Here is a 25278-nt window from a genome sequence, read left to right on the forward strand (position 1 = left end):
TAATGTATTTCATACCTTATGTGCCATCATAAACAACTATCAGTAACAGCTCTGCTTTCCAACAGCACCTTTTGGAGATGGAACACCCATGAATCACCTGCCCCATTTGTCAGAACATCACCCATGTGTGTTGTTGACTTTTATGGCCATGGCTATTAGTCTGTTGCAATCAGCAGTGTATAATAGTGCTGCTGGTCACGCGCGTTTATGTCCCCGATAACGTCAAGATAAAGCGCGGCCTTTTCTGAATTTAAAGACATGTTGATGAATGTAGAACTGATTCAGTATGGGGAAGTTACTGATGTTCAATCTACAGCCTGGTTATTGTTTTCCCTAAACCTATTTCAAACCTCTGCTGGAGTCGTATTGCTATTTGCGACAAAAACACGGGCCAAACAGCTGAATATTAAACCCTGTAGTGTTTGACCAACCTTTAGCATGCTGATCAGTGCCGGTTGGTGAAATTCGGACAAAGGACCAGTTCAAATAGCACTGTTAGTGGCAGTACATTCATCGAAACAGTCCTACTCAATGTTAGGAACCATCTTGCAGCCATTCTCATTCATCTTGACATTTGCTCTGCCTTTGACACTTGATCATCCCACTCTTTTTCCCACTCTCTCCGACCTCAGCATCTCTGGCACTCCCCTCTTCTGGCTCAAGTCTTACCTTTCTTCTCGCCATCCTCGGTTTCCTTCAATCACTCCGTATCCCATCCCTCCTGTCTCAGTGTCGGTGATCCTCAGGGTTTGGTTCTGGGTCCCTTACTATTCTCTCTCTATATATTTAGTTTATTTTCTGTTATCTCTGTGTTGCATTGCATTTCATTTCCAAATTTTACTAAGTTTGTTTTCTCAAACTTCCTATTTCTCTCTTGAAAATTTGCCAGGCTTGTTTGTCTATAGGTCCATTTGCTCCTTCTCTCCCCCGTCCGCTATGGGGTGGATTTCCACACAACTCTCTCATTGGCATGCTAATTTATCTACCCCCCCCTCTCTCTGCCCCCCCTCTCTATTTAAGGCCTCGACACAGAGGCATTGTTTCTCTGTGTGTCTATGTGTGTGTCTCTCTCTGTGTCTCTGTGTTGTCTCTCTCTGCTTGTATGTCTGTCTATGTGTCTCCGTGTCTGTGTTTTGTCTCTCTGAAATTTAGTAATCTTTGGAAGAATGTAATCAACCAGGTAGGGTGTTGACTGTTGTGTTAGCCGACTCTGTGTTGTATTGCATTATTTTTCTAATTTTACTAGGTTTGTTTTACCTGATGACGATTGCTTGTGTTGCAATCGAAACGTTGTATTCTATTATTTAATTTATTTTCTTTCGACGTGACTTTACCGAAAGAACCAAAGAGTAACTCTTTTTTCTGCTTTCCTCATAATTTCTTTGACGATGTCATCCATATATTCTTCTCCTTTCCCTCATTTATCCATAACCATCCCTCTCGTATCTCCTACCTAGCTGCTATCCAATTCTCGATGCATCCACAGGGGTTATTTTCAATCCCCCCTTTAATTCTCACACTTCGCCTCTCCTCCTCCAACTCCACTGGCCTCCTGTTTACTGCAATACCTGATACTCATCTTTAAATCTCTTCATTGCCTTGCCCCACCTTATCTTGCCTCTCTCATCTCCTTCCATGTCCCCTCTCGTCCTCTTCATTCCCAATCTTTTCTCTGTCTCTCTCTCTCTCTCTCTGGCCCTCCTCCCTGTCTTCAGTCCCGTTTTTGGCCCTTCTCCCTCCTTTCACCTCTCCTCTGTAATAAACTTCCTCTGTATATGAAGCATTCCCCCTCCTTAATCTCCTCTCTTACAGCCTCACCTCTTATCTGTTGCCCATTCTCTTCCTTTTCCCTCCCCTCACCCCTCCACTCCTTCCCGTCCCTCCCCCTTCCCTTTTGTGATCCCAAAGTATTGTACCCTCTATCCGGGTCACTCATTCCTCAATCCTTGCATGCCCCTGCCATCTAAATCATTCCATTCTGTCACCGTTTTTTTTACTATGTCAAGTGCCTTGAGTGAAGGCACTCTGTGAATATAAAATTAGATGAGATTGAATGTGGCATGTGGTCTTTGTTTGACTGTAATGGCCTCTTTAAATTTCACGTAACTCGTTAAATAACATTCCTGAACACTTCCATCTAATTGTAAAGGACTGGGCAAGAGGCTGCTGTTTCGTTCAATCTAACACAAACCACGAATACATTAAAACGAAGAGTAACATGGGCACACATTGAAGACAAGTGTATTGCTGACAAATCTTGACTTAAAGCTTTCATGACTGCAGGAATTCATATTCTTTGGGTCTTTTGGTAAAGTCACGTAGATAGGTTCAAAGAAAGAACAAAAAATGACAAAATTTTCTAAAAAACTACGACGTTTTGATCGCAACACATCTGTTCGTCATCAGGAAGAGGGGGTTAGCTTAAAGGTAAACTGTTTATAAAGGTTTGAAATCAGCGTAGCCCAAATGTCAGCAGCCAATGTTAATGTAAGTGGTGGGCAGCGACCGCGACGGTGGTGGGTTTTCCACCAATCAAAGGGCTGCCAAGTAAAAATTAGCATATTCATGTAAAATCGTTGAGCGGCCTCCACGGCCAGCGCCCTGAGGTGGCTATGTTAATGTGAGAGATTAGCATGTTAATGGAAGATCGCAGAGCAGCAACCTCGAAGTCGGCGCGCGAGGTGGCTGTGTTAGTGTGATAAGTTTAATCTGTTCACGTAAAATCAGAGAGCCGAAAATAACAACTAACATCGGAAGGGCGGATGGGAACATCACAGCCAGTTATGACTTAAACTGGTTAATAACGTCCTTCCAATGATTGCTCAGTTTGTACCCATCTTCTCGGTTGTGTTGCGATCGAAACGTCGTCGTTTTTTGTTATTTTTGTTTATCTACGTGACTTTACGGAAAGACCCAAAGAATATGTATTGCTGACACCTGCTATTTTTGGTGTCCGGCAACCTTATACATTGTGAGGAGTTTGTTCAAAGTCCAGTGTAATATATTGGGCTATTTTCATTTGCATATAGAAAAAAACCATGTATCCTACGTGGAAACGTTGCTCTTCTGAGAGCAGGAAGTATTACTGGGGCTATAAAGGAGACCGTGATCGCTGATCAGCTGCAGCAGCCTCACCTTGCGCCAGGCAGGCTGCAGAGTGAGATAAAGTGTCTTTGTGCACGCACGCTGAGCAGAACAAGCGGGATGCCTATGCTGGAGGAGACCCGACATAGGTACTGAGACGCACTCTACAGCTCTTTACAGCGTGCAGGCAGGTAGCCGAGTCCAAATGTTTCTTTGCTCAGGTGAGCGTTAAGTGGTTTCCGCGCCAGTCATGGAAATTCAACGTTCGCATAGCGGGTGTTAGTGACTAATTGGTGTATCGATAAAAATTTCGTCTGTCAGGTTTCTAATTTTATTCAAGGATCAGTTCTCTTTTTAACTTTGTTGTGAATGTATTGGCCTCTATTGGCTACACAAAAGGTAAGTCTCTCGCACCGAACCCATCATATGGAATAAATACATATATGTATTTACATATGCATGTACGAGTCAACTTAGCCAATGAAAAATGTTCATTTATTCAGCATAGATTTTGTCAAAATTCATGTCCTGTAATGTCTTTCTCAACCTCTATGAAGCCACCACCAGGTCACTGTGATCCATTGCTGACGTTGGTTTTACAATAATGAGCAGTGTTGAATGCGGTTTTTGTAGCCTGTGCTGTACCCTCCGGCCCTGTGTTGTGTCTATTCACTGTGCTGTTGTGCCTCTCTGATATCAGTAGTCTGATGTTAAATCGTAAACACAATATCACTGTTATGGTCAGCCAAATTAAAGCATTGTCATTTAAATGGTACACGCAGACTCGTACAGATTGGTCAACAATAGTTTTGGCAAACTTTTAACCAACTTGTTATTTAGTTTTGACGGTGTAACCTTTGTTATTTTCATTGGGTTGGATGGTATAACCCGAGTGAACAGTGTGTACTCCACTGAGCCAGTTTTCCAGGTCTCCATCGCAAAATAATTTATATCTGGGTTTTCATGTGGTTTTTGATATTGGAATTGAATAGGGATTTCATCTCACTGCAACAAAAACACACCGCACAAACAGTGCCCAAGACTTCCGAAGAAAGTTGAACGCCAGGGTCCTCAGTGCGCACAGCGCAAGCTGACCGCTAGTCCCCTGGGTGCTTATAGCGTGAGCTAACCACGAGGGCCCCCAGACCCCTCAGCGCTTACAATGTGAGGGCCCCCCAGACCCCTTGGCGTTTAAAGAGTGAGCTGACCACTAGGGCCCCCAGGCCCCTCGGTGCATACATCAAGCATAACACCTGGGCTGCTTAAAACGAGAGCCTCTTGGAGAGTACAATGCTTCTGTACAACTGAGCCATAACAGTTTGAAGGGCGTCATATTATGGTAAGCCAGTCGTTATTTGACTTACCGTAGCTAGTGATAGCTGCGCATATGATTCAGCTTGTTAACAGAAATTAGTTATCTAGCTGCCATTTATGCCAGTAGCTGCCCTTGCAACCAAATTAGCTGTACTAAAAAGCCATGAGACTGAGGGCTCGCCGTTTGTTGAGAGCCGTTGACAAATCAATTATTAAAAATACACCGCAGTTTTGTGAAACATTAAAAAAAATATGCCAAAAGCTATATTTTTTCATACACTAATGCATCTGTAGTCAGTGTTCCCCAATGTTTTCGTGGCACTTCGAATTTTTCTAACTTTGCCAGTGACAAACTGCCAGGGTGAGTGGACATTTTCCCTTTTAGGCAGAATAAAAAATGACCTGCGGAGTAGCACGTGCCAAAGACATCACAGCTCATTGTCACTTATGTCAATAGAGTCAGACCTTGTCGGACAGCTAGATTTTGACGATCTAGTGGATGATTTTGCGAGGAGGAAGGCAATAAAGACACCAATATAGTAAAAAAAAAGGGGGGGGGGGGAGGGCTCCTAAAGACATGTTACCAGGTGCCTCACGGGACCATGATCCAGCCCTGAGTTGTGGGCTTATTTGCAAACATGTCTTTAATAAAGTACATCAATAGCTATAATCGTATTGTGGTGTATTCCCAGCTGTATTCACCATCTGTAGTGTGACCTTGTAGTTTGCTGAAAACTATATTTAACTTAGATGATGTTTGACTACAGAGGGCCTATTCTCCTGGTCTGTGTAACGATCTTCACTATGGGAATTCCTCTATATTAGAGCACCTGTCGAACAATCAAAGGTTAGCTATGGAAATTATAACATTAAAATCACTTTGTGGAAAATTCTCAGCGATTTTTCCATGGAGTGACTGGACCCCATCATAGGAATGTAGAATTCCCACCATGGGCTGCCTGATATGTGCATCATCCCACACTTGACTGAACAGTGGGACACATTAACGTGACGAGGAAATACAACTGCCAACACTGCTGAGTTATGCTTCGTATGGTGAATGTTCATATTTTTAAGTTTAACTTCAATTTACCCCCAAATGTTATTTAGTTGTAGAAGAGTTTGACTCGAATCGCTGATAGTGTTTACGATGTAGGACAATGGTTCCCAGCCTGTGGTACTGTGTGTACCTATCCGGGGGTGCATGACATCTGTAGCCGGTTCGTGAGACAATTCACGCTGTGGCGCCGGTCACGTCGGGTACGGTCAAGCCTGGTTATTAAACAGTGCTGCTTGTGCACTAGCATTTCTAAAGCTATATACCGACGTGATGTGTGGAATTCGAAAAACCTGTACACTTGAACTCCGCAATCATCCACATGCTCTTTAAATTAATATACTTTTTATTTATATGTCTTCCTTCTTTTGGATGTCGACTGCTCTCTCGTCATTTGGGAGACACTCAAATTTCAGGAGTGGTTGGCAGAAGAGTTGTGTTTGACATCTTGCTTGACCACTTCTAGCGTTTGGCTCTTGCACTTTTTTTTGGATAAGGCTTGCGCTTATTTGATGACCCTGTCCCGTAGAAGAACTGCATTGGAAGGCCACTCAGAAGGTTGCACAAGTTGATTGAACACATCACCTGTTTTCTCCGATTTCCTGTGAATAAGAGGTAATGAGAGATGACTGTGTGATGCAGGTGCCTCATGTCCACGCTAGAGCAGTGAGCCAATAATGCTAAGACCCTGGGTTCAAATTTTAAGTCGCCATAAACATTTCAATGTGGCCATCCAGTGCTGTGGTTAGAGCTATCAATTGGCAATCAGAAGATAGAAAGTTAAAGTCATGGATTGCGGTAGACTTTCTGAGGATGATGGTGACCTTGGGCCATTGGTGATCATTCGAGATTCTTATGGCAGGGGTTAATTTCTCCTTTGGGCAATCAAAGTTGATATCCCAAAAAATGGATGCATATTTTATCAAATGCATAACAATAATGGATAGAGTTTACACCCAACCAGGATTTGAGCTCGTAACTGTTAAAATCTCGTGGGAGTGCTCGAGCCATAATGCAACCAGTTCGTTTTGGTCACCTTTTCTAGATTTGAAGCTTTAGTGACTGCAAGGATTCATATTCTTAGGTTTTTTCGGTAAAGTCACGTAGGTAAAAAATAAAAATTAAAATTAATAAAAAGTAAAATAAAAAATAAAATAAAAATCACGACGTTTCGGAGGCAACCTGTTATTGTGACCCCATTAATGAGGTCAAATTTATAATTTTAGTTTTGCTTTTATATTTTTTTGGCCTGAAACATCCCGAGTGGCTTGAGGCCATTGGGAGCGAGGTTATTATTAGCATCAGTCATTCACTCAGTAACTCATTTTCTGTTCTTTAATGCAGCGGTCCCCAACCTTTTTGGCACCAGGGACTGGTTTGGTGGAGGACAATTTTTTCATGGACGGGGGGGGGGTCATCATTGGGTCTTTCCCCCTTTTCAAAGAAGCTCTCCAGCGACGTTTGTTTTTTACTCATTTTGGCTAGGGTTAGCTTGTGGGCTTACCAAAACTGTGACTGAGACAAGTTGGGGAAAGATGCGCGGACGGAAGTGGTAAATAAAATAATGGGCAGGCCACGCACGGACTCACCGCGCACCTCCTGCCTCCTGCTGTGCGGCCCGGTTCCTAACAGGCCACGGACCGGTACCGGCCCGGGGGTTGGGGACCCCTGCTTTAATTTATATAATGAGATACAATATGGCAATGCTCATCGTAATGTTATGGCTTAATAGCGCTGCGAAGTTAAACTGTAAAGAAACTAAATAACACAGTAAGCTGCATACGTCCTTTTGATTTTCTTTTTTGGTTTCTTGTTGTGGTCCGAGAAAACAACCAAGATCCGCAGATCTGAGCATGGGGCAGCATGGATATCTTCTGATCATTTAGTGTGGCAGCCTTCTCAGTGGATGCTGAAAAAAGGACCTTGCATTTCATTAATACAATATTTCGGGAGTGATGGCACAGTGGTTGACATACTGCTCTATGAACCCGGAGACCTGAGTTTGATTTATGGACACACGTAATACCAGTGACAAGTTATATTTGAACCAAATCTGAGTTCCCTTATCAATCCATGCTGACTGGAGTGGTGAAGTATGGTTAAACAACCCCCACATTAGACATGGCATGGGGAATCCGTCATCTGACATTGGATTTGACAGAGTTGTTTTTAGTCTGTAAGGTTAGTGAAGTATATGCTTAACATATATACATGTAGTGGTGTCATCGCTTCTGAATCGGTAAGAGTGCAGTGATATTTTTAGCATCATAATGTGGTAAATTATAGAAAGTGTAACAAACGTATAAATTCTGGTTCAGGGTATGCTGGTTTTTAGTTATATATTTGCTAAGGAATTGCCAATTACTTTTGAGGATAGGTCTTGCCAGAAAGTGTTTTAAAGTATTGGTTATGTTGTCTGAGTGTTCATAAAGTATACATATTAGAATGAAGTAATCTTTCAGTACATTATGTACATACAATTTTTCTTATCGCTCCCTACCTTGGTGTTGCTTAATAGTGTAAGTGATAAAACGTTTTAAATAATCAATAACGGTTCAAACAAGCATTGTGGGGTTCTCATTTCTATTACTTACTCTTAGCCATGGCAGGGGACCAATCTCTCGACAGGACAAGTACCGTTAACGTTCAACATAGTGGTACGTATTTTATTTTTCCTGGAAAGATGATGGGCTGACATGTACGTTATTCAACAAAATAATTAGTGCTGGGTGTGGTGGTGCATGCCTGTAATCCAGCACATATAATGCAGGGTTGGTGGATCATACAAATGTCATCATGTGCCTTGATACTGCCAACGTGCTGCACTCAGGTGTCCAGGAGATTGCAGTACAGCAGGTGGGTTTGTGGCCCATTTAAGTGGATCTTTGATTCTTATCCACTCATTTGTGTTTTTTTTCTGGTGTCATTCTACAAATGAAACATTCCTTTAAAAAGGAATTGGTCAAAAAGCCCAATCCGGGTTCTTTTTGATAATGAGTCTTGACCCATAGATAAACAATAAGCATGTAACAGTGCATGGATTCATAGATTAGAATTGATTGTCATGGGCAAGATACATGCATTGAATCGTGCAGGTGAAGGAATTAATTATTTTCAATTCATATAATAAATTGGTTTGCAAAAAACCCTGCAGTCAATAGACACTCTACATGCATCAGAATGGCAAAGAAATTAGAATTATTGAATCATAGCATGACTATTGTCATAATTCATTGAATCACTTGGGTGGAAAGTGGTTAATTGTTTCATGCCAAACTAAAAATATTAAGGCACATATGTTTATCGTAATCTACTGAGTGATACCAGAATGCTGCTTGCCACATTGCCAGTGGCCCTTCAATCAAGCCCTGCCAATCGACACATCTTCTTCCACCGCGACTGTCACAGGTGGCCGTGCCAATTTGCCGGTGCCGAAGTTCAGCTGAGCGTCCGTGCCGGTCCGCACGTAAGCATGCGTCTACGTGATCGCCGTGTTTGTGCTGGTTACAGCACCACGGTCTCGCTTGCCACGCGATTGGCTGTGCCCCGATAAAGCGTACACACCCTCCTCCCACCTGCACGTTCGTATACGCGGAGCCTCACCGAAGGGTGGACGAGGAGGGAGAGGAACGGGAAGGGAGGGTTCGGGTGGGTTTGGGTGGGACCCCGAGAAGGTTCTCCAATCGGGCTGGTCCCAAAGGTGCTTTCCCTTCAACTCCCCACCTTGCTGATGCAGGTGCTAGTTGCTGGGGCTGGGGGGGGGGCGTTGGTTGGGGGGAGTGAGATGTAGCAGCCAATGGGCTTTGTTTTCATGAGCTGATTTGCCAGTTGGATTGTGCCTGTGTGAAGTGCGGGGCTCTTTGAAATACGCTGCCATCCTTCGCAGAATTTAGTAGACGACTCGGCAATCCCGGAGAGGGTTGGGTCCCTACTCCCAATTATGCTGTACTCTCACCTAAGGTCAGTGCGGTTGGTCGTTTCAGGAGGATGTTGTGATGGGGACCCAGTTCGCCATGTGAAACGTCGGCGGCAGGACTTGTCTCGAGCCTCTTCAAGGTCGACTGCGTACGCAGTGCGGTGACCCCACACCAGCGCTGCCTGTAAAAACGTGGCCGGTAAAAAAGACGTGGTCGGCAATGTCGTTGGCGGTCAGTCTCCCCATTTGCTGTGCCATAATAGGTGCTTGCTAAGAGCATTTGGCATTCAGTCTATAGGACATACTCAATGGGGGCTCTTATGTAATTTTATCATCCAAGTAAAACAACCATGCACGGCTGTGTAACAGCCCTTGCGGTATCATAAATAGTTAATCAGATGTAAATACACTCTGTTCACTTAATGACGGTGTTTCAATGTTTTAATGTGCAGTCTTATTTTATAATCATACCTCGGGCTCATCAACATAAATTACTTTCTATAGTGTTTTATTGTTTTCATTTTAAAAAGCCACAGTGTCTTCATGCTCAACGCATCGGTCAACTCTGTTGCCTCTGAACCACATATGGAAATTCCACAATCCTTTAGCGGGGCCGAGTCTTTCCATCAGCAACCACTCTCGTCCTCCATTACAGTGGTAATTTTTTTAAATTAACCTGAGAAGGATGATTTGATTGAGTCGACCTAGGATTTTAACTCACCCTCTTAGTTTAATCCGTTAATGCCGTAACATATTTACCAGTGTACTTACCAGAGTAACACTGCACTCCGAGCGGGGAGACCCGGGCATGTGTAATGGAGTCTGTGCACTGCAAGGTGATGTCCAGGGGACTGTTATAAACGGAGGCATGCAAACTGACAAAGGCCTCGGAGTTGTTGTAAGGATGGCAGAGGGGAGATGTCAAGTCCTCTTGATCCTCCGACAGAGAGAGTAGACATTGCTTCTGTTGGTGGCTGTGGTGCGAGTATTGGTTTATGCGATGATTCCGGCTAACTTTGTTTAACTTTCTGGCCACGGACAACATCAGTTGGTTTCTGAACCTATCCTTGGCCAACTTTACTGTTGTGAACATAGAGAACATACACATGCTGGAACATCAGGGCTCTCCGGGCCCTCCAGTTTTTCCCTCCACATTTATAATCAACGTGTGTTTAGAGTATTTGGCTGCTATAAATTCCACACGATGATAAGCCACTTTGTTGAGCTATCATTTGTGATAGCCAGGTTAATTCTGAAAAACAGCTATATAGCTTCAGTGGGGGCATTACCTGGTCAAATTTAAATAGTTTAGTGAAATAAATGCTTTGCGGCAGTAATCATCTTCAGGAGAGATTGACTGGTCCCCATTATAAATGCGTGATTGTCTTTACATATGCTATTTTCTTTAAGTATTTTAATTCCTGACAATGTATGGGAAAAAACGACAATAAAAATATACGTAGCATATGCCCATTCAATTAGTGCAAAATACTATTACAAAATTATTGGGAACTAGCATCGTGATCATTTTCACGTCCCGAATTTAAATACCTTATCGTATCATGAGACATTATATCGCAATAACACTACTTGTGAAAACAATGATATCACGGCAACTACTCTACTGGACATCTGTGAAAAAGTGCTTTATAGCTCATCGGATTCCTCCAGATAAAAATACACATTTTAATTGCTTTATTCTATGGAATCAGACAAGATCACCCAGGGGCAAGTATCCTTTGCAATGTCCCCTCGTGACCTTATGTGATTGACGTAAGGACATGAGAACATGCAAGATGCTGGAGCACCTGGACAGGTGGCAGTGCTTTTTATGCTGAGCGCTATTTGAAGTGTGCAACTCGCAGTCAAGGGGAGCACACTGGAGTGAACAGCGCCACTTAGAGGCAATGCTGGTCTTTAGGACTGCAATATCCTATTGATGGGCAGGGCTGAGTTCAATGCTTTGAGGATGGTTAGCTGGAGACTAATGCGAGGATGGGTTGGCATAGTGTCCCCTTCGTTATGTAGTGGCTATATAGATGAAGAATACATTGTGAAGGTAGTAAAAGGCAGCACATGAGTGGCTTGCTTGGCTCGTAGATGGAGTGGGGACCAGCAGAAATTGATCTCAAGATCACCAAATGCTGTTGACTTGTGAGTTCATAAACAGATTGGCATCGACGTAATGAGATCAATGGTAAATCCGTTCAGCTTTAAGGAGATGCTCGTTAAGGATTAACATCTTAGGAAACACAGATTACAGTGTGAGACGTTGGTGACCAACACAAATTTATATGCTTTGTTATATGGGGAGCGGGAGTGTAGCAGCGCACTGCGCCACGAACCCGAAGACCCAGGTTTGATTTCCGCTCACGGCCAACAACAGTGACGAATATCTGAACCGGTCCTGGGCGTTCCCAAGGTTAACTCAGCCTCAATTGAGTACCTGGTGCATTGTGTAAACATCGCCACTTGGGAGACAAAAGCGGTGGGGCGTGGTGCTGGCCACCCACCTCCTCGTGTGCCGTGCCGCTAACAGAATTTGCCCCAACGGTCTGTTAAGACTACACGGGGAATCTTTGTCTGAGTCTATATATATATTTGTGCACAGTGGTGGATTAGTGGTTAGCCCACAGCTGTGACACCAGTGACCGGGATTCGATCCCTTACCAGGCAGAACATTGGTGGCAAGTGGTGGCTTTGGCCTGCCATATGTTTACTCAGCCTAAACAAATATTGCCTGGTTACTTACGATATGTAAATACCAGGAAATTATTGAGACTTCAGGTGGTCGGTCATGGTGCTAGTTATATAATGTGTGCTTTGCTGGCCTTAATAGGCACTCACTAAATGACTTACCCGACCGCCGCTACACCTCTACAAGGCGTGTGTACAGTGTCAAGTTGACCTCCAATATATGTTGAGGTATAGAATCTGACTTTATGAAGGCTGTGCATTGTACCATATACAGGTACTAAGCCATGTTGTCACACTTCCAGGAATGGAGTGAAGTTTTCACACATATATTAACCTTGAATTTCTGATAGCCTGCTTGTAATCAGTAGAACAAACATGTCTCTTGCCCTTCTCAACTCACAGTCTCGCTCTTGTCCCCCCGATTCGTGCCCCGTTTTGGGTTATTGTCGAGTACATTCGTGCTCATGTGATGGCACTAAATGACGTACATACATTTTACAAGCTCAGAGGCACTTTTAGCTTGTTAACTTTTTTTTACTATTTAACCAGTGAACTCTATTCATGTGAGCCGACCCTCGTTTGTTGAAGTATTTAACACTATCCCTTCAGATGTGTTGGGAGGAGTTTTTTTTCTTGGGCACCCCAGACTCCTCCCATATTGCAAGGACAGTAAAAAAAAGATGCAAATCATCACAATTCATGATCCTCCAAAACAAGGGCTTTGGTTGGGACTCACTTGGGTGAGTGAACCACTCTTGGTTGTATTTGTTTTCCTGATGTTAGCATTGCTTGACTCTTATCATGGTACTGCGATTTCGACCCCTTGGTGAGGGATTTTTTAAAAATCATCTCTCCAGAGTCTATCTAATGAGTTTACCAATTCGTGTTGAGTGAACAGTGACCTTCCCATGGATAGAATGCCTCCCTTATCTTAGGAACAAGCAGTTTTCACCCCTGCATCAGAATCGCCAATAGAGGTGAGCAATGGTTGACATTGCTCATTTGAGCAGGGATACACTCTGACCTTTTGAATACTGGTTTCAAGAAATTAGTTATTCACGATGATGTTTTTTTAAATAAAAAAAAATATATTCCGTGCTGCGCCATCACCTGCCCTTTATATCTCTGCCTTCATCTACATTGTGCTTGAATTCTACCCAGCTCTTTCTGTAGTACTCAGGACAACATATCCCCCTGCAGACTGCATGGAAACTCGGCATCAATAATTGAGCTCATCCCCCTGATGCCTGCCATGATTAATGCGGCTGAGTTGCTGCGTTGAGTAAAGCAGCGCTACCGCTTTCTGCACCACCGCCAAGATGGGCGCAATGAATACAGCCCCGGAGAAAGCTTGTGCTGCAAATATATATCGTTCAGCAGCGGATTGTGCTCTTTCCAGCTGAGTGGTGCTGTGATTAGAGTGATCTATTCAAAAGGGGAAGGTTGAGAGTTCAGTTACAAGCTTTGGGTTTACTCAGCCGATCCGTCGTCTTTCCACGATAAAAAATCTCCATTCTTTTCAAGTGCAATTTTCTTCCAGTAACATATAAAAACCCTTAGTTTTTACTTAAAATTATTTCTTTCGCACATTCACCAAAATAGCTACATTTTAATCCTGAATATGCATCTTAATAGTGCTTGCGCTTTAGAATGTGGAATTCCAAACACTGGCTCTGAGCAGCCAATGGAGATGAGCACCGTAAGATGTGTGAGGGTTGTTTAGTGTCTCCAGTTCATGTTTGGAAGAGTAGTTGCCCTTTTGCTTCATCGTGTAGTTGAAACCAGTATGTGGTCGCTAGGCTTTCCTGCTTCTGCATTATGTTAGGTCCACAGTTTGGGTTGCCTCGATGGACGCTGAGCGTGCAACGTTCTTGGCATGGCTGTTATTTTCCCCATTCCATTACCACAGCTAACTGTGTTTTTCCTCTGCCTCATTCTATTCACATTGTATGTTTTTCTACTGTAAAAATGCCATGAATGTTGACATTTGTTTGAAAATACCAACTTTTTCAGAAATGATGTACTTTAAGTTTATCGTTTAGATTTCTTAAATTGAAAGTTAAATTATTTCGTCAAGTAACATGTTTTGGGTTTTAATTTCAGCCGGCATTTGATGGCCATGCTTTTCATCTTAATTTAACTATGGTCATCCCCCCTCACTGGGAGATGTGCCTAAAAGTGCATTAAAATTCTCCACAGTGTCCGGTGCGCTGCCAACGAGCAAGCTTTCTCATCATGCATCCAATCTCATCATAATGCGCCTGTGCAGCACAAACCAATTGGCATGCTCTAAAGGAAGTAGCAAGTTTACTTTACACTTTGTGAGCCTGGCCCTTTCAAAGGGCTGCACTTAGATGTGGCTAATTTGCAGGTACATATCCCATAATTTTTAATGTGCGGATATGTACATGCAAGGGGACATGTAACTGCAGGACCATCCATATGAAAAGGACTTTGGACGAGGTAAGTACAGCTCAACTTTATGGTTTATTCGCAGATAACGCGCAAACACATAGAGACCATGACCATACTTATAGAGGCTTCACTCCAGAATGCGCCCCGAGCTCCCTTTCGGGCCTCTTGTATATCCTGTATCCCCCTTTCTAGCAGGTTCTCTTCTCTTCCTCCAATCCCCTTTTCCCTTTTCCAACATTTATCAACCGTCCCTTATTAATTATTTTAATCTTTCCACCTCTTCCCTTTGCACCAATCTGAGTTGAATGCTCCGATGCCTTTCAAGCAGATTGGTGTGATGACATCACTGACCAAGTCGGTTGTCAGAGGCTCTGCTACTTTTAAACTTTGCCTGCCTGTGAAGTCCTTAAGACTTTTGGCAGGCTACCCCACACACAGGCATCGGGTTGGTCGCCAGGCCTAACCCTTACACAGAGAGAGGTGCGGGGCCCGGGGCAAATCACAATTTGTGGGGCTTCCTACGTCTTTAAACTAAACCGGAAGTATTACATCTGACACCTTGGCGTCGAAGCACGGGGCCCCCTAAAGGACGGGGCTCGGGGGATCGCCCCGGTTCGCTGTACCCTAGGGACGGCTCTGTGTACCTGTGCCGTTCACTTTGTTTTCTTAAATGTAGTTTTCATCAATTATAATCCTAATTGTGATATATCAGGTGTTCACAGACAGACGAATTTTCCTTTTTCAATCACTCTGCCAGGGTCTATCTTACCACAATGCCATATCACTGAAGAGACAGCCCTTTGTAAATCCATTTCTCTTAGTCATGGTGATTGCTAGACTATATTTCACCACAGTCGTGTGAATTGGACAGGACCAATAAAGACATCCCTCGCCACTGTTAGCCAAGGCAAAGTCATTTCTGTACCACTGTACCACTGCTCCACCGCAGATACGTGTAATTAAGGTTATATGCTCACTGTCCTCATGCTTGAAGGAATGAGGAACCCTGGGCAAATGTCTGTGAAGGCCCTGAACACTAATACCCTTCTTTCGGCCTCATCTCTTGGTGGCAGTGTCTTGGCAACGTCATCTCAAGTATTGCACCCAGAGTGCTGCCCACGTGTGTAACGTGATCAGCATGGAAATTACACTGCTCTTTATTTGTACCCATTGCAATGCAGCAGGAATCCAGGCATTCACTGATGTCCATTCAGCTGGCCCATCCAATCCAAAAGGGAGATTTCCTTGGAGGAGTTGTACTGACACCATTCGGTGGGATAAAAGCATAGCTGCTCATTTGTTCACTCTGCTGGACCGGTTTGCATGACTTGTGCAAGGGTTTTTTTTAGACTGGCAGTGCTGATTATACACATTTACGACCTGTCAGACAGCCAATTCAAATAGTCTCCCTGATAAAATGACCAATCCGGTGGTGCTCAATGCATTAATGCATGGGCAATTTTATTTCTAAGTATGACAATTGTTGATTAAGACTTGCCCAGCCCAGGATTGTTCACCCGACGCTGGGGGGACGAAGCCTTCTTGAGCGCAACCCCAAAAATCTGCAATGTCTCTGAATTCCATGGTCTGTGCAAGACACATCTGTTCAGACTTACCGTCTCGTAAAATAAAATGTTTTAAATAAAAATAAACGTCTCTTTACTTTCGTTTATTTTATTTACCACTTCTCTTATGCTATTTGTTGCACACGATTGCACTTTATTTTGCAGGTGGTTGCAATTTACTTTGTTCGTACTTTATTGAAGGCGATATTGGAACATCAAATAAAGATTGCTTGATTGACTTCCACATAGTGGTCATCATTGCATCATCAATCCCCTCAGAGGGATAATGGTTGCACTTCAGACAAACAGACATCATTCTCTTCAAATGTAAATGAAAAGGTAGCACAAAAGCAGAGAAGCAGTACAAAGGGACCATTCCTGTGAATATTACACTAATGCCTGCGGCCTTGCATCGAGCCGGGGATTTGTTTATTTTCTAGAGTGCACGTGTTAGATGCAAGAGAGACATGCTTCGTGAATGAATAGGAATGGATGTTGGTGAGACAAGCGGAGGGAGGTGGGCTTCCTCTGGTAGACGCTGCCCTCTGGTGGAGATGGAGCGAGTTGCTGTTACCTGCTCGCCAATGAAAATGACCTCGAAAGTTTTCGTGACTGCAGGAATTCATATTCTTGGGTCTTTCGGTAAAGTCACGTTGGTAGGTTCAAAGAAAATAACAACAAAAAACTACGACGTTTCGAACGCAACACAAGCGGTCGTCTTCACGAAAAGGGGGGTTAGCTTCGAAGGCAAACTGTGTATATGGGAGAGACAAAACACAGACACAGAGACACACAAGCAGAGAGACAACACATAGACACAGAGAGAGAGAGAGAGAGACACACACATAGACACACAGAGAAACAACGCCTCTGTGTCGAGGCCTCAAATAGAGAGAGAGGGGGGGGGACAGAGAGGGGGGGGTAGAGAAATTAGCATGTCAATGAGAGAATTGTGTGGAAATCCACCCCGTAGCGAACGATAGTCCCAGCCAACTTCAACTTGAAAAATACTTAAAAAATTAGTGTAGGTGATTCTTATCTTAATTTGCAGCCTTGAGTCAGTCCCAGAAGTAACACATTCTGTTGACGGAGCCCATTCTGCTCAATAGGAGTTCCCCTGGTGACTTCCCATAGGCAATGCTCTTTGCGTTGAGCCCAAAGAGATGATTCTCTGAGTTGACCTTAAACTGAGATCTGAATTTTCCATCTTCCAACTTTCAGTCTCGCACTCTAACCAAAGTGCCACCCGTCATCTTCAGCCCAGTGCGTTGTCTCCCATGTGATAACGTCCATCACCGTGTTAACCGCCACGCTGCCGCCCCTCCCCCGCCATGCTCCTGGACAGGTTCAGTGAGGGTGCCGCCAGGCTCCAGTGGGACTCCTGCTGCCTCTACTGCATCCCTGACAGCACACTTGCACCAGGAGGGCCTCATGGGCCGTGCCCAGGTGCCTGCGTGAGCCTTCCTGCCACCCTGGAGGCTCCCGGAGGGTGCCCCACCAGGCGCCCACGTTCATCACTACGCCTGCACGATGGCCCCATGGAGAGCGAGGAGCGGGAGGCCGCGTGGAGGGACCGGAGGGACGTGGGCACCATCACGGGTGCGCTCCTGTGCACATCACTTCCTGTTTTCTGGAACATCTCAGAGCCGGTGTATGGTTGACACTCAACCTCCAACATCACAAGACCTGATATCGTATCCATGAAGGATGCCCATAAAAATAGAGCCTAACAGCTTACTGGGCCCTTCCTGCTGAAATAAAAAAAAATCGGTCAGGATTTAAATATTGTCTCCATTGCCGAGGTGCCACTCCATTCCCTCTGCCTTGATAGCTTGCCCTATTCCATCTTGCACACCAATAGATTTCCTATCTATTAATGCCCGACCCCAAGGCCTGCTCCTGCAGTACCTGTCGTTTGGGTTTAGCTCTCCTCATCTGCCTCGGTAACCTGTCCTGCCCCATCGTGCACATGGGACCCTATCATCACAAGCTGCTCTCCCTGAATTATTTTACATTGATTTCCACAGAATATCTCTTTCCTAGGTGCTTTAACATGAATCTGTCTGACCCCTCCAGTAATGCAAAAATTATGCCGCTGCCTCCAACATCCATCTCTCAATGGTGAGATTGAAATCTCAAATTTTTCTAAGTGCTTATGCACTCCATCAAAGGAACTTATCATTGTATGTGTACAGTCCTTTTTTCATTTCACTACTGGATGACTTCCCCATTGTGTGGATTGCGAGAGTTATTTCACAATACTTCAGTGTCAGTTTGTGAAGACAGAGAGCATAGACATGGAGGCATAAAAGTCCAGCGTAACAATATATTTTGCAGCATCGCCTTCTGTTAACCGCAACCCAACAGTCTATAAGACTTGTTATGCACAGTAGTCACCCATCCAAGCCCTACCCAGGCTCAACCCAGCTTACCTCCCGAGACTTGACGAGGTCGACCGACCCCACGGAGTGAAAGTCCAGAAGGTGCTGCGCAATGACCATGATTGCCTCGTGCTCCCACCTGCAGACGCGTACGGCAGTGGAGGAGGCGGAGACGAGACCGAGGTGGAGGTCGTGAGCCTCATGGAGGAGCGGCTGCCGCTGTTTCGGCTGCGTGCCGACTCGGTGCTGGGCTACGACCGTGACGACTGGATCCGCACTCCAGTGCTGCCCCCGGATGCCGACCTCGAGCTGGGCCTGGAGCTCGTGGAGGAGACGCTCAAGTACATGCGTGAGTGCACCCCCCCCCGTCTGCACATCGCTCTCTCCATCGATAAACTGGTTTAAACTATTAAACTAAACTTTTTTGTATCTTACCAGATAAGGCCCACTGGAGTTGTATAGCTCTTTTTTCAGAAGCGACCTGGCCACAAATGATAGCTCAACGAAGTGGCTCATCACGTGGAGATTAAGATCAGCCAAATACTCTAAACGCATGTTTTTAAATGTGGAGGGAGAAACCAGAGGATCCGTAGAAAAATCAACGCGACCACGGGCAGAAGATACAAACTCCAAATATACAGGCATCAGGGTAGGGATCGAACTCACGACTCCCTGTATACCATGCAAGGTAGTTAACACGTCGCCACCATGGCGACCCTTATTAATATTAGCCACCTGAGCAATTAATATACTCAGAAACACTGCATCCTATTTATGTTTCAAGTCATTATTCATTATTTAACGTACGGGATTGTGGAGGGTTGCAAAAGCCTTGCTGTACTGGTGTAATGTTGACACTGACAGTGTTCATCTTCTTGGTTCTTTCGGTAAAGTCACGTAGAAGGGAAGTAACAAAATAACAAAAATAAAACATAATAAAACAATTCTCACGACGTTTCGGCCACAACGCAAGCAGCCATCCTCAGGCGAAGAATGAAACACCCCAAGCTTGGAGCGTATATTTAAGCTGGGTTAGAGGGGGGGGAGGTGGGAAGAAGAGCGCCTAAACAAAATAATTTGCATATCAAGAGGAATTCAGCATATGGAAAATGCGTAGGAGGTGGGCGGGGGGGGGTTCCAAATCAATACTATGCCCGTGCATTATGCAGGATTAGCAGCATCAAAGGGGGGGGGGGGGGAAGGGGGGGAGCATTAACAAAGGAAAGGAATGTTAATAGTATGTAGCTGTAGTTGCTAAACAACCACGTAAAAAACTACAGTATAAACTGCATGACAAACTAAAGTATAAACTACATAGCATCATCAGTAAACTTACTATACTCTACAATAAGCTGAGTTACTAACAGTAAGTAATACATGAAATATTCTACGTTGTAAAAAATTATATAATATGCTTCCATCTAAACTTTATTCTCTTACATCACACGCGTCTATACCGTACTATATACTTCCATAGGCAAAACCAACATTAAATTACATACTGTATTGCTATGTAATTTAATGTTGGTTTTGCCTATGGAAGTATATAGTACGGTATAGACGCGTGTGATGTAAGAGAATAAAGTTTAGATGGAAGCATATTATATAATTTTTTACAACGTAGAATATTTCATGTATTACTTACTGTTAGTAACTCAGCTTATTGTAGAGTATAGTAAGTTTACTGATGATGCTATGTAGTTTATACTTTAGTTTGTCATGCAGTTTATACTGTAGTTTTTTACGTGGTTGTTTAGTAACTACAGCTACATACTATTAACATTCCTTTCCTTTGTTAATGCTCCCCCCCTTCCCCCCCTTTGATGCTGCTAATCCTGCATAATGCACGGGCATAGTATTGATTTGGAACCCCCCCCCGCCCACCTCCTACGCATTTTCCATATGCTGAATTCCTCTTGATATGCAAATTATTTTGTTTAGGCGCTCTTCTTCCCACCTCCCCCCCCTCTAACCCAGCTTAAATATACGCTCCAAGCTTGGGGTGTTTCATTCTTCGCCTGAGGATGGCTGCTTGCGTTGTGGCCGAAACGTCGTGAGAATTGTTTTATTATGTTTTATTTTTGTTATTTTGTTACTTCCCTTCTACGTGACTTTACCGAAAGAACCAAGAAGATGAATCCCTGCAGTCACGAAAGCTTTAAATCGAAACTGACAGTGTTGTCAATCTTCTTGGTTCTTTCGGTAAAGTCACGTAGAAGGAAAATAATAAAATAAAACATAATAAAATAATTCTCACGACGTTTCGGCTACAACTCAAGCAGCCGTCCTCAGGTGAAGAATGAAACGCCACCAAGCTTGGAGCGTATATTTAAGCTGGGTTGGAGGGGGAAGAAGAGCGCCTTGACAAAATAATTTGTATATCAAGAGGGATTTAGCATATTTATGGGAAATGCGTAGGAGGTGGGCGGGGGGTTGTCAATCATTGGGATTCTGTACAAGGCATTCTGTACATGATGTATATCTTGTTTATTGTTGCTGTTCTGGAAAATCCACATTCATCTTGCTGACCATAATTGGTTAATAGGTCCATGCCTTATTATGTTGCTGTACTCTTTACAAGGTTGGGTAGCTGACGCCTGTAAGCTGTTGAATGTGTGCATGTTTATATGGTTGGGGAGCGGCGGTGTAGTGGTTTTCACACTACGCTACGGATCTCAGAAACCTGATAAAAATGATTGGACTAATAAAATTGGAAACTGTTGTCTAAACCTGTCGTGGGCCTCCCTTAGTTGACTCAGACTCAAATGAGTACCTCGTTTGGAAGCTCACCACAGACAGACAAACGCAGAAGGCCATGGTGCTGACCACATCACACTTCTTTTTTGAGCTGTACACCAGCCTTCATAGATGGTTGCAAACAAGACTTCCCCTACAACATGAACGTTAGTTTTTGTGTGTGCATCATGTGTGATTTTTTGGGCAGGAAGCCAATGTTTTAAAGCACCTTATGAAAACATAATAGTTTATTAAACACATAATATGTCCTCATATTAGTATGCAGCGCTATACAAGACAATTCATCTCTATCTTCAGCTATAGATAATACACATCAAATTTCACAATTTTGCAATTGTTTTTTCTCCCCGCACCTCTTATTTGTCACGTGACCAGAATAATCCTTACAACGAGGAGTTGGTGAGCCTATGATATAAAGAGTTTATTTGCTTAGTCTGAATCCAGACTCCAGTTTAAGGCATTTAAACCATGGATTCTTTATTCACTCATAACTTTGTTGCTTCACCCCACATACAGTAAACAATGAATGGATGTATTTTATCAAGTCACTTGGTAAATTACCTATGGTGGGTTGAAGTGTGGGTACCCTAAGTGAAGTTGGTTTCAGACAGCTGTTGCTGCTGTGCTGGTATCTTTAAACACACTGTGCCCACACTCCTGGGGTTGCAATGCTGAAAGAGCGCAGGGCATATAATGGGTTCACCACAGAGTGATAGATAAGACACTTGCAATTAAGTAACTGCAGAAGTCATGCTGTGATGTGAAAGTCTGATATAGTACAATATTCCACTGCTCATTGTTGGTGTTCCGGATTGACATTTCTTTATCTCAGTCATTGACGTTGCCAGCACAATTCGGAATTTAGTTGGGATTTTAAAAAAATGATTAAACTGCGTTCCTCCCTATATGCTCATTACCATTGAGAACACTCACGGCACGCGAAGTGATTGTGAGTTTCCCCCAATCACTGCCTTTGGTCCAAAGCCTTCCAAGCTGAGAAACGCTAATTTGCATGCCAGGCCACATGGAAGCACACACACACTTGCAAAATAATTTATTTTGTTTTCATGTTAGTTGCCTTTCTGTCCACAAACTGCAAGGCCAGGTCGGGGTTAATCTGACGATAGTAGTGGGGCTGATGATGTAACTTGCAAGTGCGCCTTGGCCGAAAACGTATTTACAAGTTCGGTTTTCTCGCTGCTGAATCGGCACGTCTGAATGGTCGTCATTGTGTTAAGTTGATTGAAAATATTTCAGTGCAGAATCACTGTATGTGCTTGTGTAATTATTCACAAAAAGGGAGGAAGGTACCCCTCATAGTTTAGAACATGATCTCCTGCTGTCTGCGCTCTCATCCAAGGCAAAACCAAATTGCCAAATCAAGATTAAAACTACATTTCTTCGGAGTGTCGACTGCGTATGTTAAATAAAATACTGTACACCGAATAATATTGCTAGGTATTATGCTATGTATCCTTCCAAGGCCAGGCGAGGCAGAGCCGAGCATGAAGGCCGTCCAACAGTTTCGATGGCATATGGAAAGTTGTGTCCTGCAGAACTCACAAAAGGTCTCTTCACAGTTACGCGAATCGTACAGCCAACATGACCAAGAGAAGCAGCTTTGCGAAAAATGCATTCATTGTTTGGAGGAAGAGTTTGAATCACCGTGATTTGCATGCAAATAACTGCTCAGCCACCCCCATAGTTCTGAGTCATTGATTCCACTTGGCTGGTTCTGCAGTGCTGAGCACATTGTTAGTTTTGACTGCATTGTAAGGAACTGGCCCGGTTTATCCATAGGACAATCACCATTAACTTACCATAAAGTGGCATTCAATGTATTCACCCTATATGGCTGAGTAGGAATAAATTCTCAAGTTTAAGGTTGTGGGGCAAAATTCTAAACACAACGTCACTTTAATAAATTAAACTCACATTTTTTAAATTCCTGAACAGTTATTATTTATCCTGGAAAGTTTTATGGAGCCTCACGACCTATTTTCAGGGGTTCTTGCTTGGGTTGTTTGGCCCACGCTTTACTGGAGCATTTTTGTTTATCGGAGGATACTGAAATATCTGACGAAGACCCATAAACTGAGGAGCACTTAGACTCCAAACAGACGCCGTGGAAGATGTAATCGGAAGTGACAAGTGCTTGCTTTCATATACATCATACGGATCTCTATGAAGGAGACTGGAATTTCCTTGAAGCGATCTCTGTGAAAGTAAATGACAGTGCTTTTATTATATATATGTATAAATAAATCGTGGATGCGTCAGAGGATTTAATAGATCCACTTTGTTTTGAGAGGTTGCTGTAATATATCACTATGAAAGTAAATATCATTCACTTACATTTGTTAATAGAGCTCTATCAAAGTGATGTCCTCAGAGATATTCATGAGAGTAAATGGTGATTAGTTTAACAAGGTTGCCATTTTAGTCCTGACCGCAGCACCAGAATGGGGTGTCTCGGAAAAACATAACAATGTGGCCCTTAATATTCCACAAGAATCGACTGGAGTGAATCAACAGTGGCTTGCCATGACTACACTGAACCTTATCGTATCTTGTGGCTTCTTTTTAAATCCTTTATATTAAGTTCGCTTGCTTGCTTGTCCTCCCCCTTTATACTCCTCACCAGGATCCCAACCCCCCCCAGGCTGCCTGACGCGGACGTCGTTGCGGGCACCCCCCGTGTACTCCCGTAACTCCGCCCACTGTGTTTGTTACCCATTGGATCGTATGCACTTACAGCCCTCCCGTAACAGCCCTACATCACCCCCCCCATTACAGCTCGCAGCCGTCCCGGCTGCAACAATTCCAAATAAAGGAACATTTACCCCTCGACCCCGTGTGTGCCTCATTTTTTTCAACAAAATGCAAATTGAAGAACAACAACAAGAACAACAACCATACCCCCGAAAGGAATGTCCGACGCACCCCCCCCCCCGCATAAATACGAAATCCGTAAAAGCACGTATATACAACTAGCCAGGAACTCCCCCCAGCACACACAGCACACCCACGACACACAACGCACCCACAACACACACACCGCGCCCACACAACACAACACACACACAGTGTGCAAGGAGCACACCACCGACGCAGCATACAGAGACCATGACACGTGAAGGAAAATAAATAAAAAAAGTTTTTTTTTCTTCTTTTTTTTTTCTTCCTGCTGTATATTATAAGAGTCTGCGCATTTTAGCGCGCGTCCTTGCCGCAGGCCCGTCACACGGGGCAACCCCGGACGGCGGACCATCCGGTGGCGGCTGTCCCATTCGAGGTGAGGTCGCGATTGAAGTCGCGCGACTGTCGGCATCACCTGTGTGGGTTCCAGGGCGTGAGCCCGTCATTCCCGGTGCACCTGTGGGTGGGACAGCCGGCAACACATCAGGCGAGAGCAGCGACGGACCCTCCGAGTCGGTCGACCCCCCACATGCTTGGCCTCGCGTGCGTGGCGTGGGCCCCCGCACCGCAACAAACGGCTTCAGCCTAGAGGGGTGTACAAACCACCGGCGCCTCCCCCATTGGATTCGAACGCACTGAGGCCTCAAAACCTCAACAACCTCGACGGGGCCCCGCCACGGGCGTACGAGTTTAGAGGAGGTCGCGAGTGGTACCTGGGGACAGTGCAGCCATGCCCTGTCCCCCGGCTTCCACTGCAGCACGTGCGCGCGAGCCAGTCTGAGGCGCTCGTTCGCCTTCTGACGCCTGTCAGAATTTAGCCTCGCCGCATCCCGCGCCTCAGTCAGTTTGTCAAGGTTAAATTTAACGTGATCGTCCAATTTAGATTTGCCCAGCGGCACGGGGATCTGCAGCTGTGCCCGAACAGGTGGGTCGGGTTCGCGGCCATACATAAGAAAGAAAGGTGAAAACCCCGTCGCAGCATGGGGAGCCAATCTGTATGCCGCTAGAACCCCTTGAATTTGTAAGTCCCAATCAGCCTGTGAGTCCGAAACTTGCTGCGACAACATAGACGTGATGGTGCGATGCAGACGCTCGACCATCCCGTCCGTTTGCGGGTGATAGGGAGAGGTTCGAATTTTTTTCGTTCCAAGGAGATCACAGACTTGTTTTAGG

At 44.3% G+C, this 25278-nt stretch overlaps 1 protein-coding gene across 7 annotated transcripts in view; it reads left to right on the forward strand.

The window, feature by feature from the left end:
• LOC144720214 (trafficking kinesin-binding protein 1-like) overlaps positions 1–25278 on the forward strand; it is an 88899-nt gene that overhangs the window by 33874 nt on the left and 29747 nt on the right. For 2 of the 7 annotated variants that reach the window (XM_078596770.1, XM_078596807.1), the window contains exons 1-3: positions 2714–3233; positions 17394–17647; positions 18575–18778. In XM_078596770.1, the coding sequence (XP_078452896.1) occupies positions 3205–3233; positions 17394–17647; positions 18575–18778 (487 nt within the window). In that variant the 5' untranslated portion in view covers positions 2714–3204. Of the gene's footprint in view, positions 1–2713; positions 3234–9272; positions 9416–17393; positions 17648–18574; positions 18779–25278 lie in introns of those variants that run through there. The other 5 variants (XM_078596733.1, XM_078596742.1, XM_078596750.1 and 2 more) reach the window with 5 other exon arrangements.

This window comes from Lampetra planeri, chromosome 1, assembly GCF_965212315.1.
Source record: "Lampetra planeri chromosome 1, kcLamPlan1.2.h2, whole genome shotgun sequence".
Taxonomy (NCBI): domain Eukaryota; kingdom Metazoa; phylum Chordata; class Hyperoartia; order Petromyzontiformes; family Petromyzontidae; genus Lampetra; species Lampetra planeri.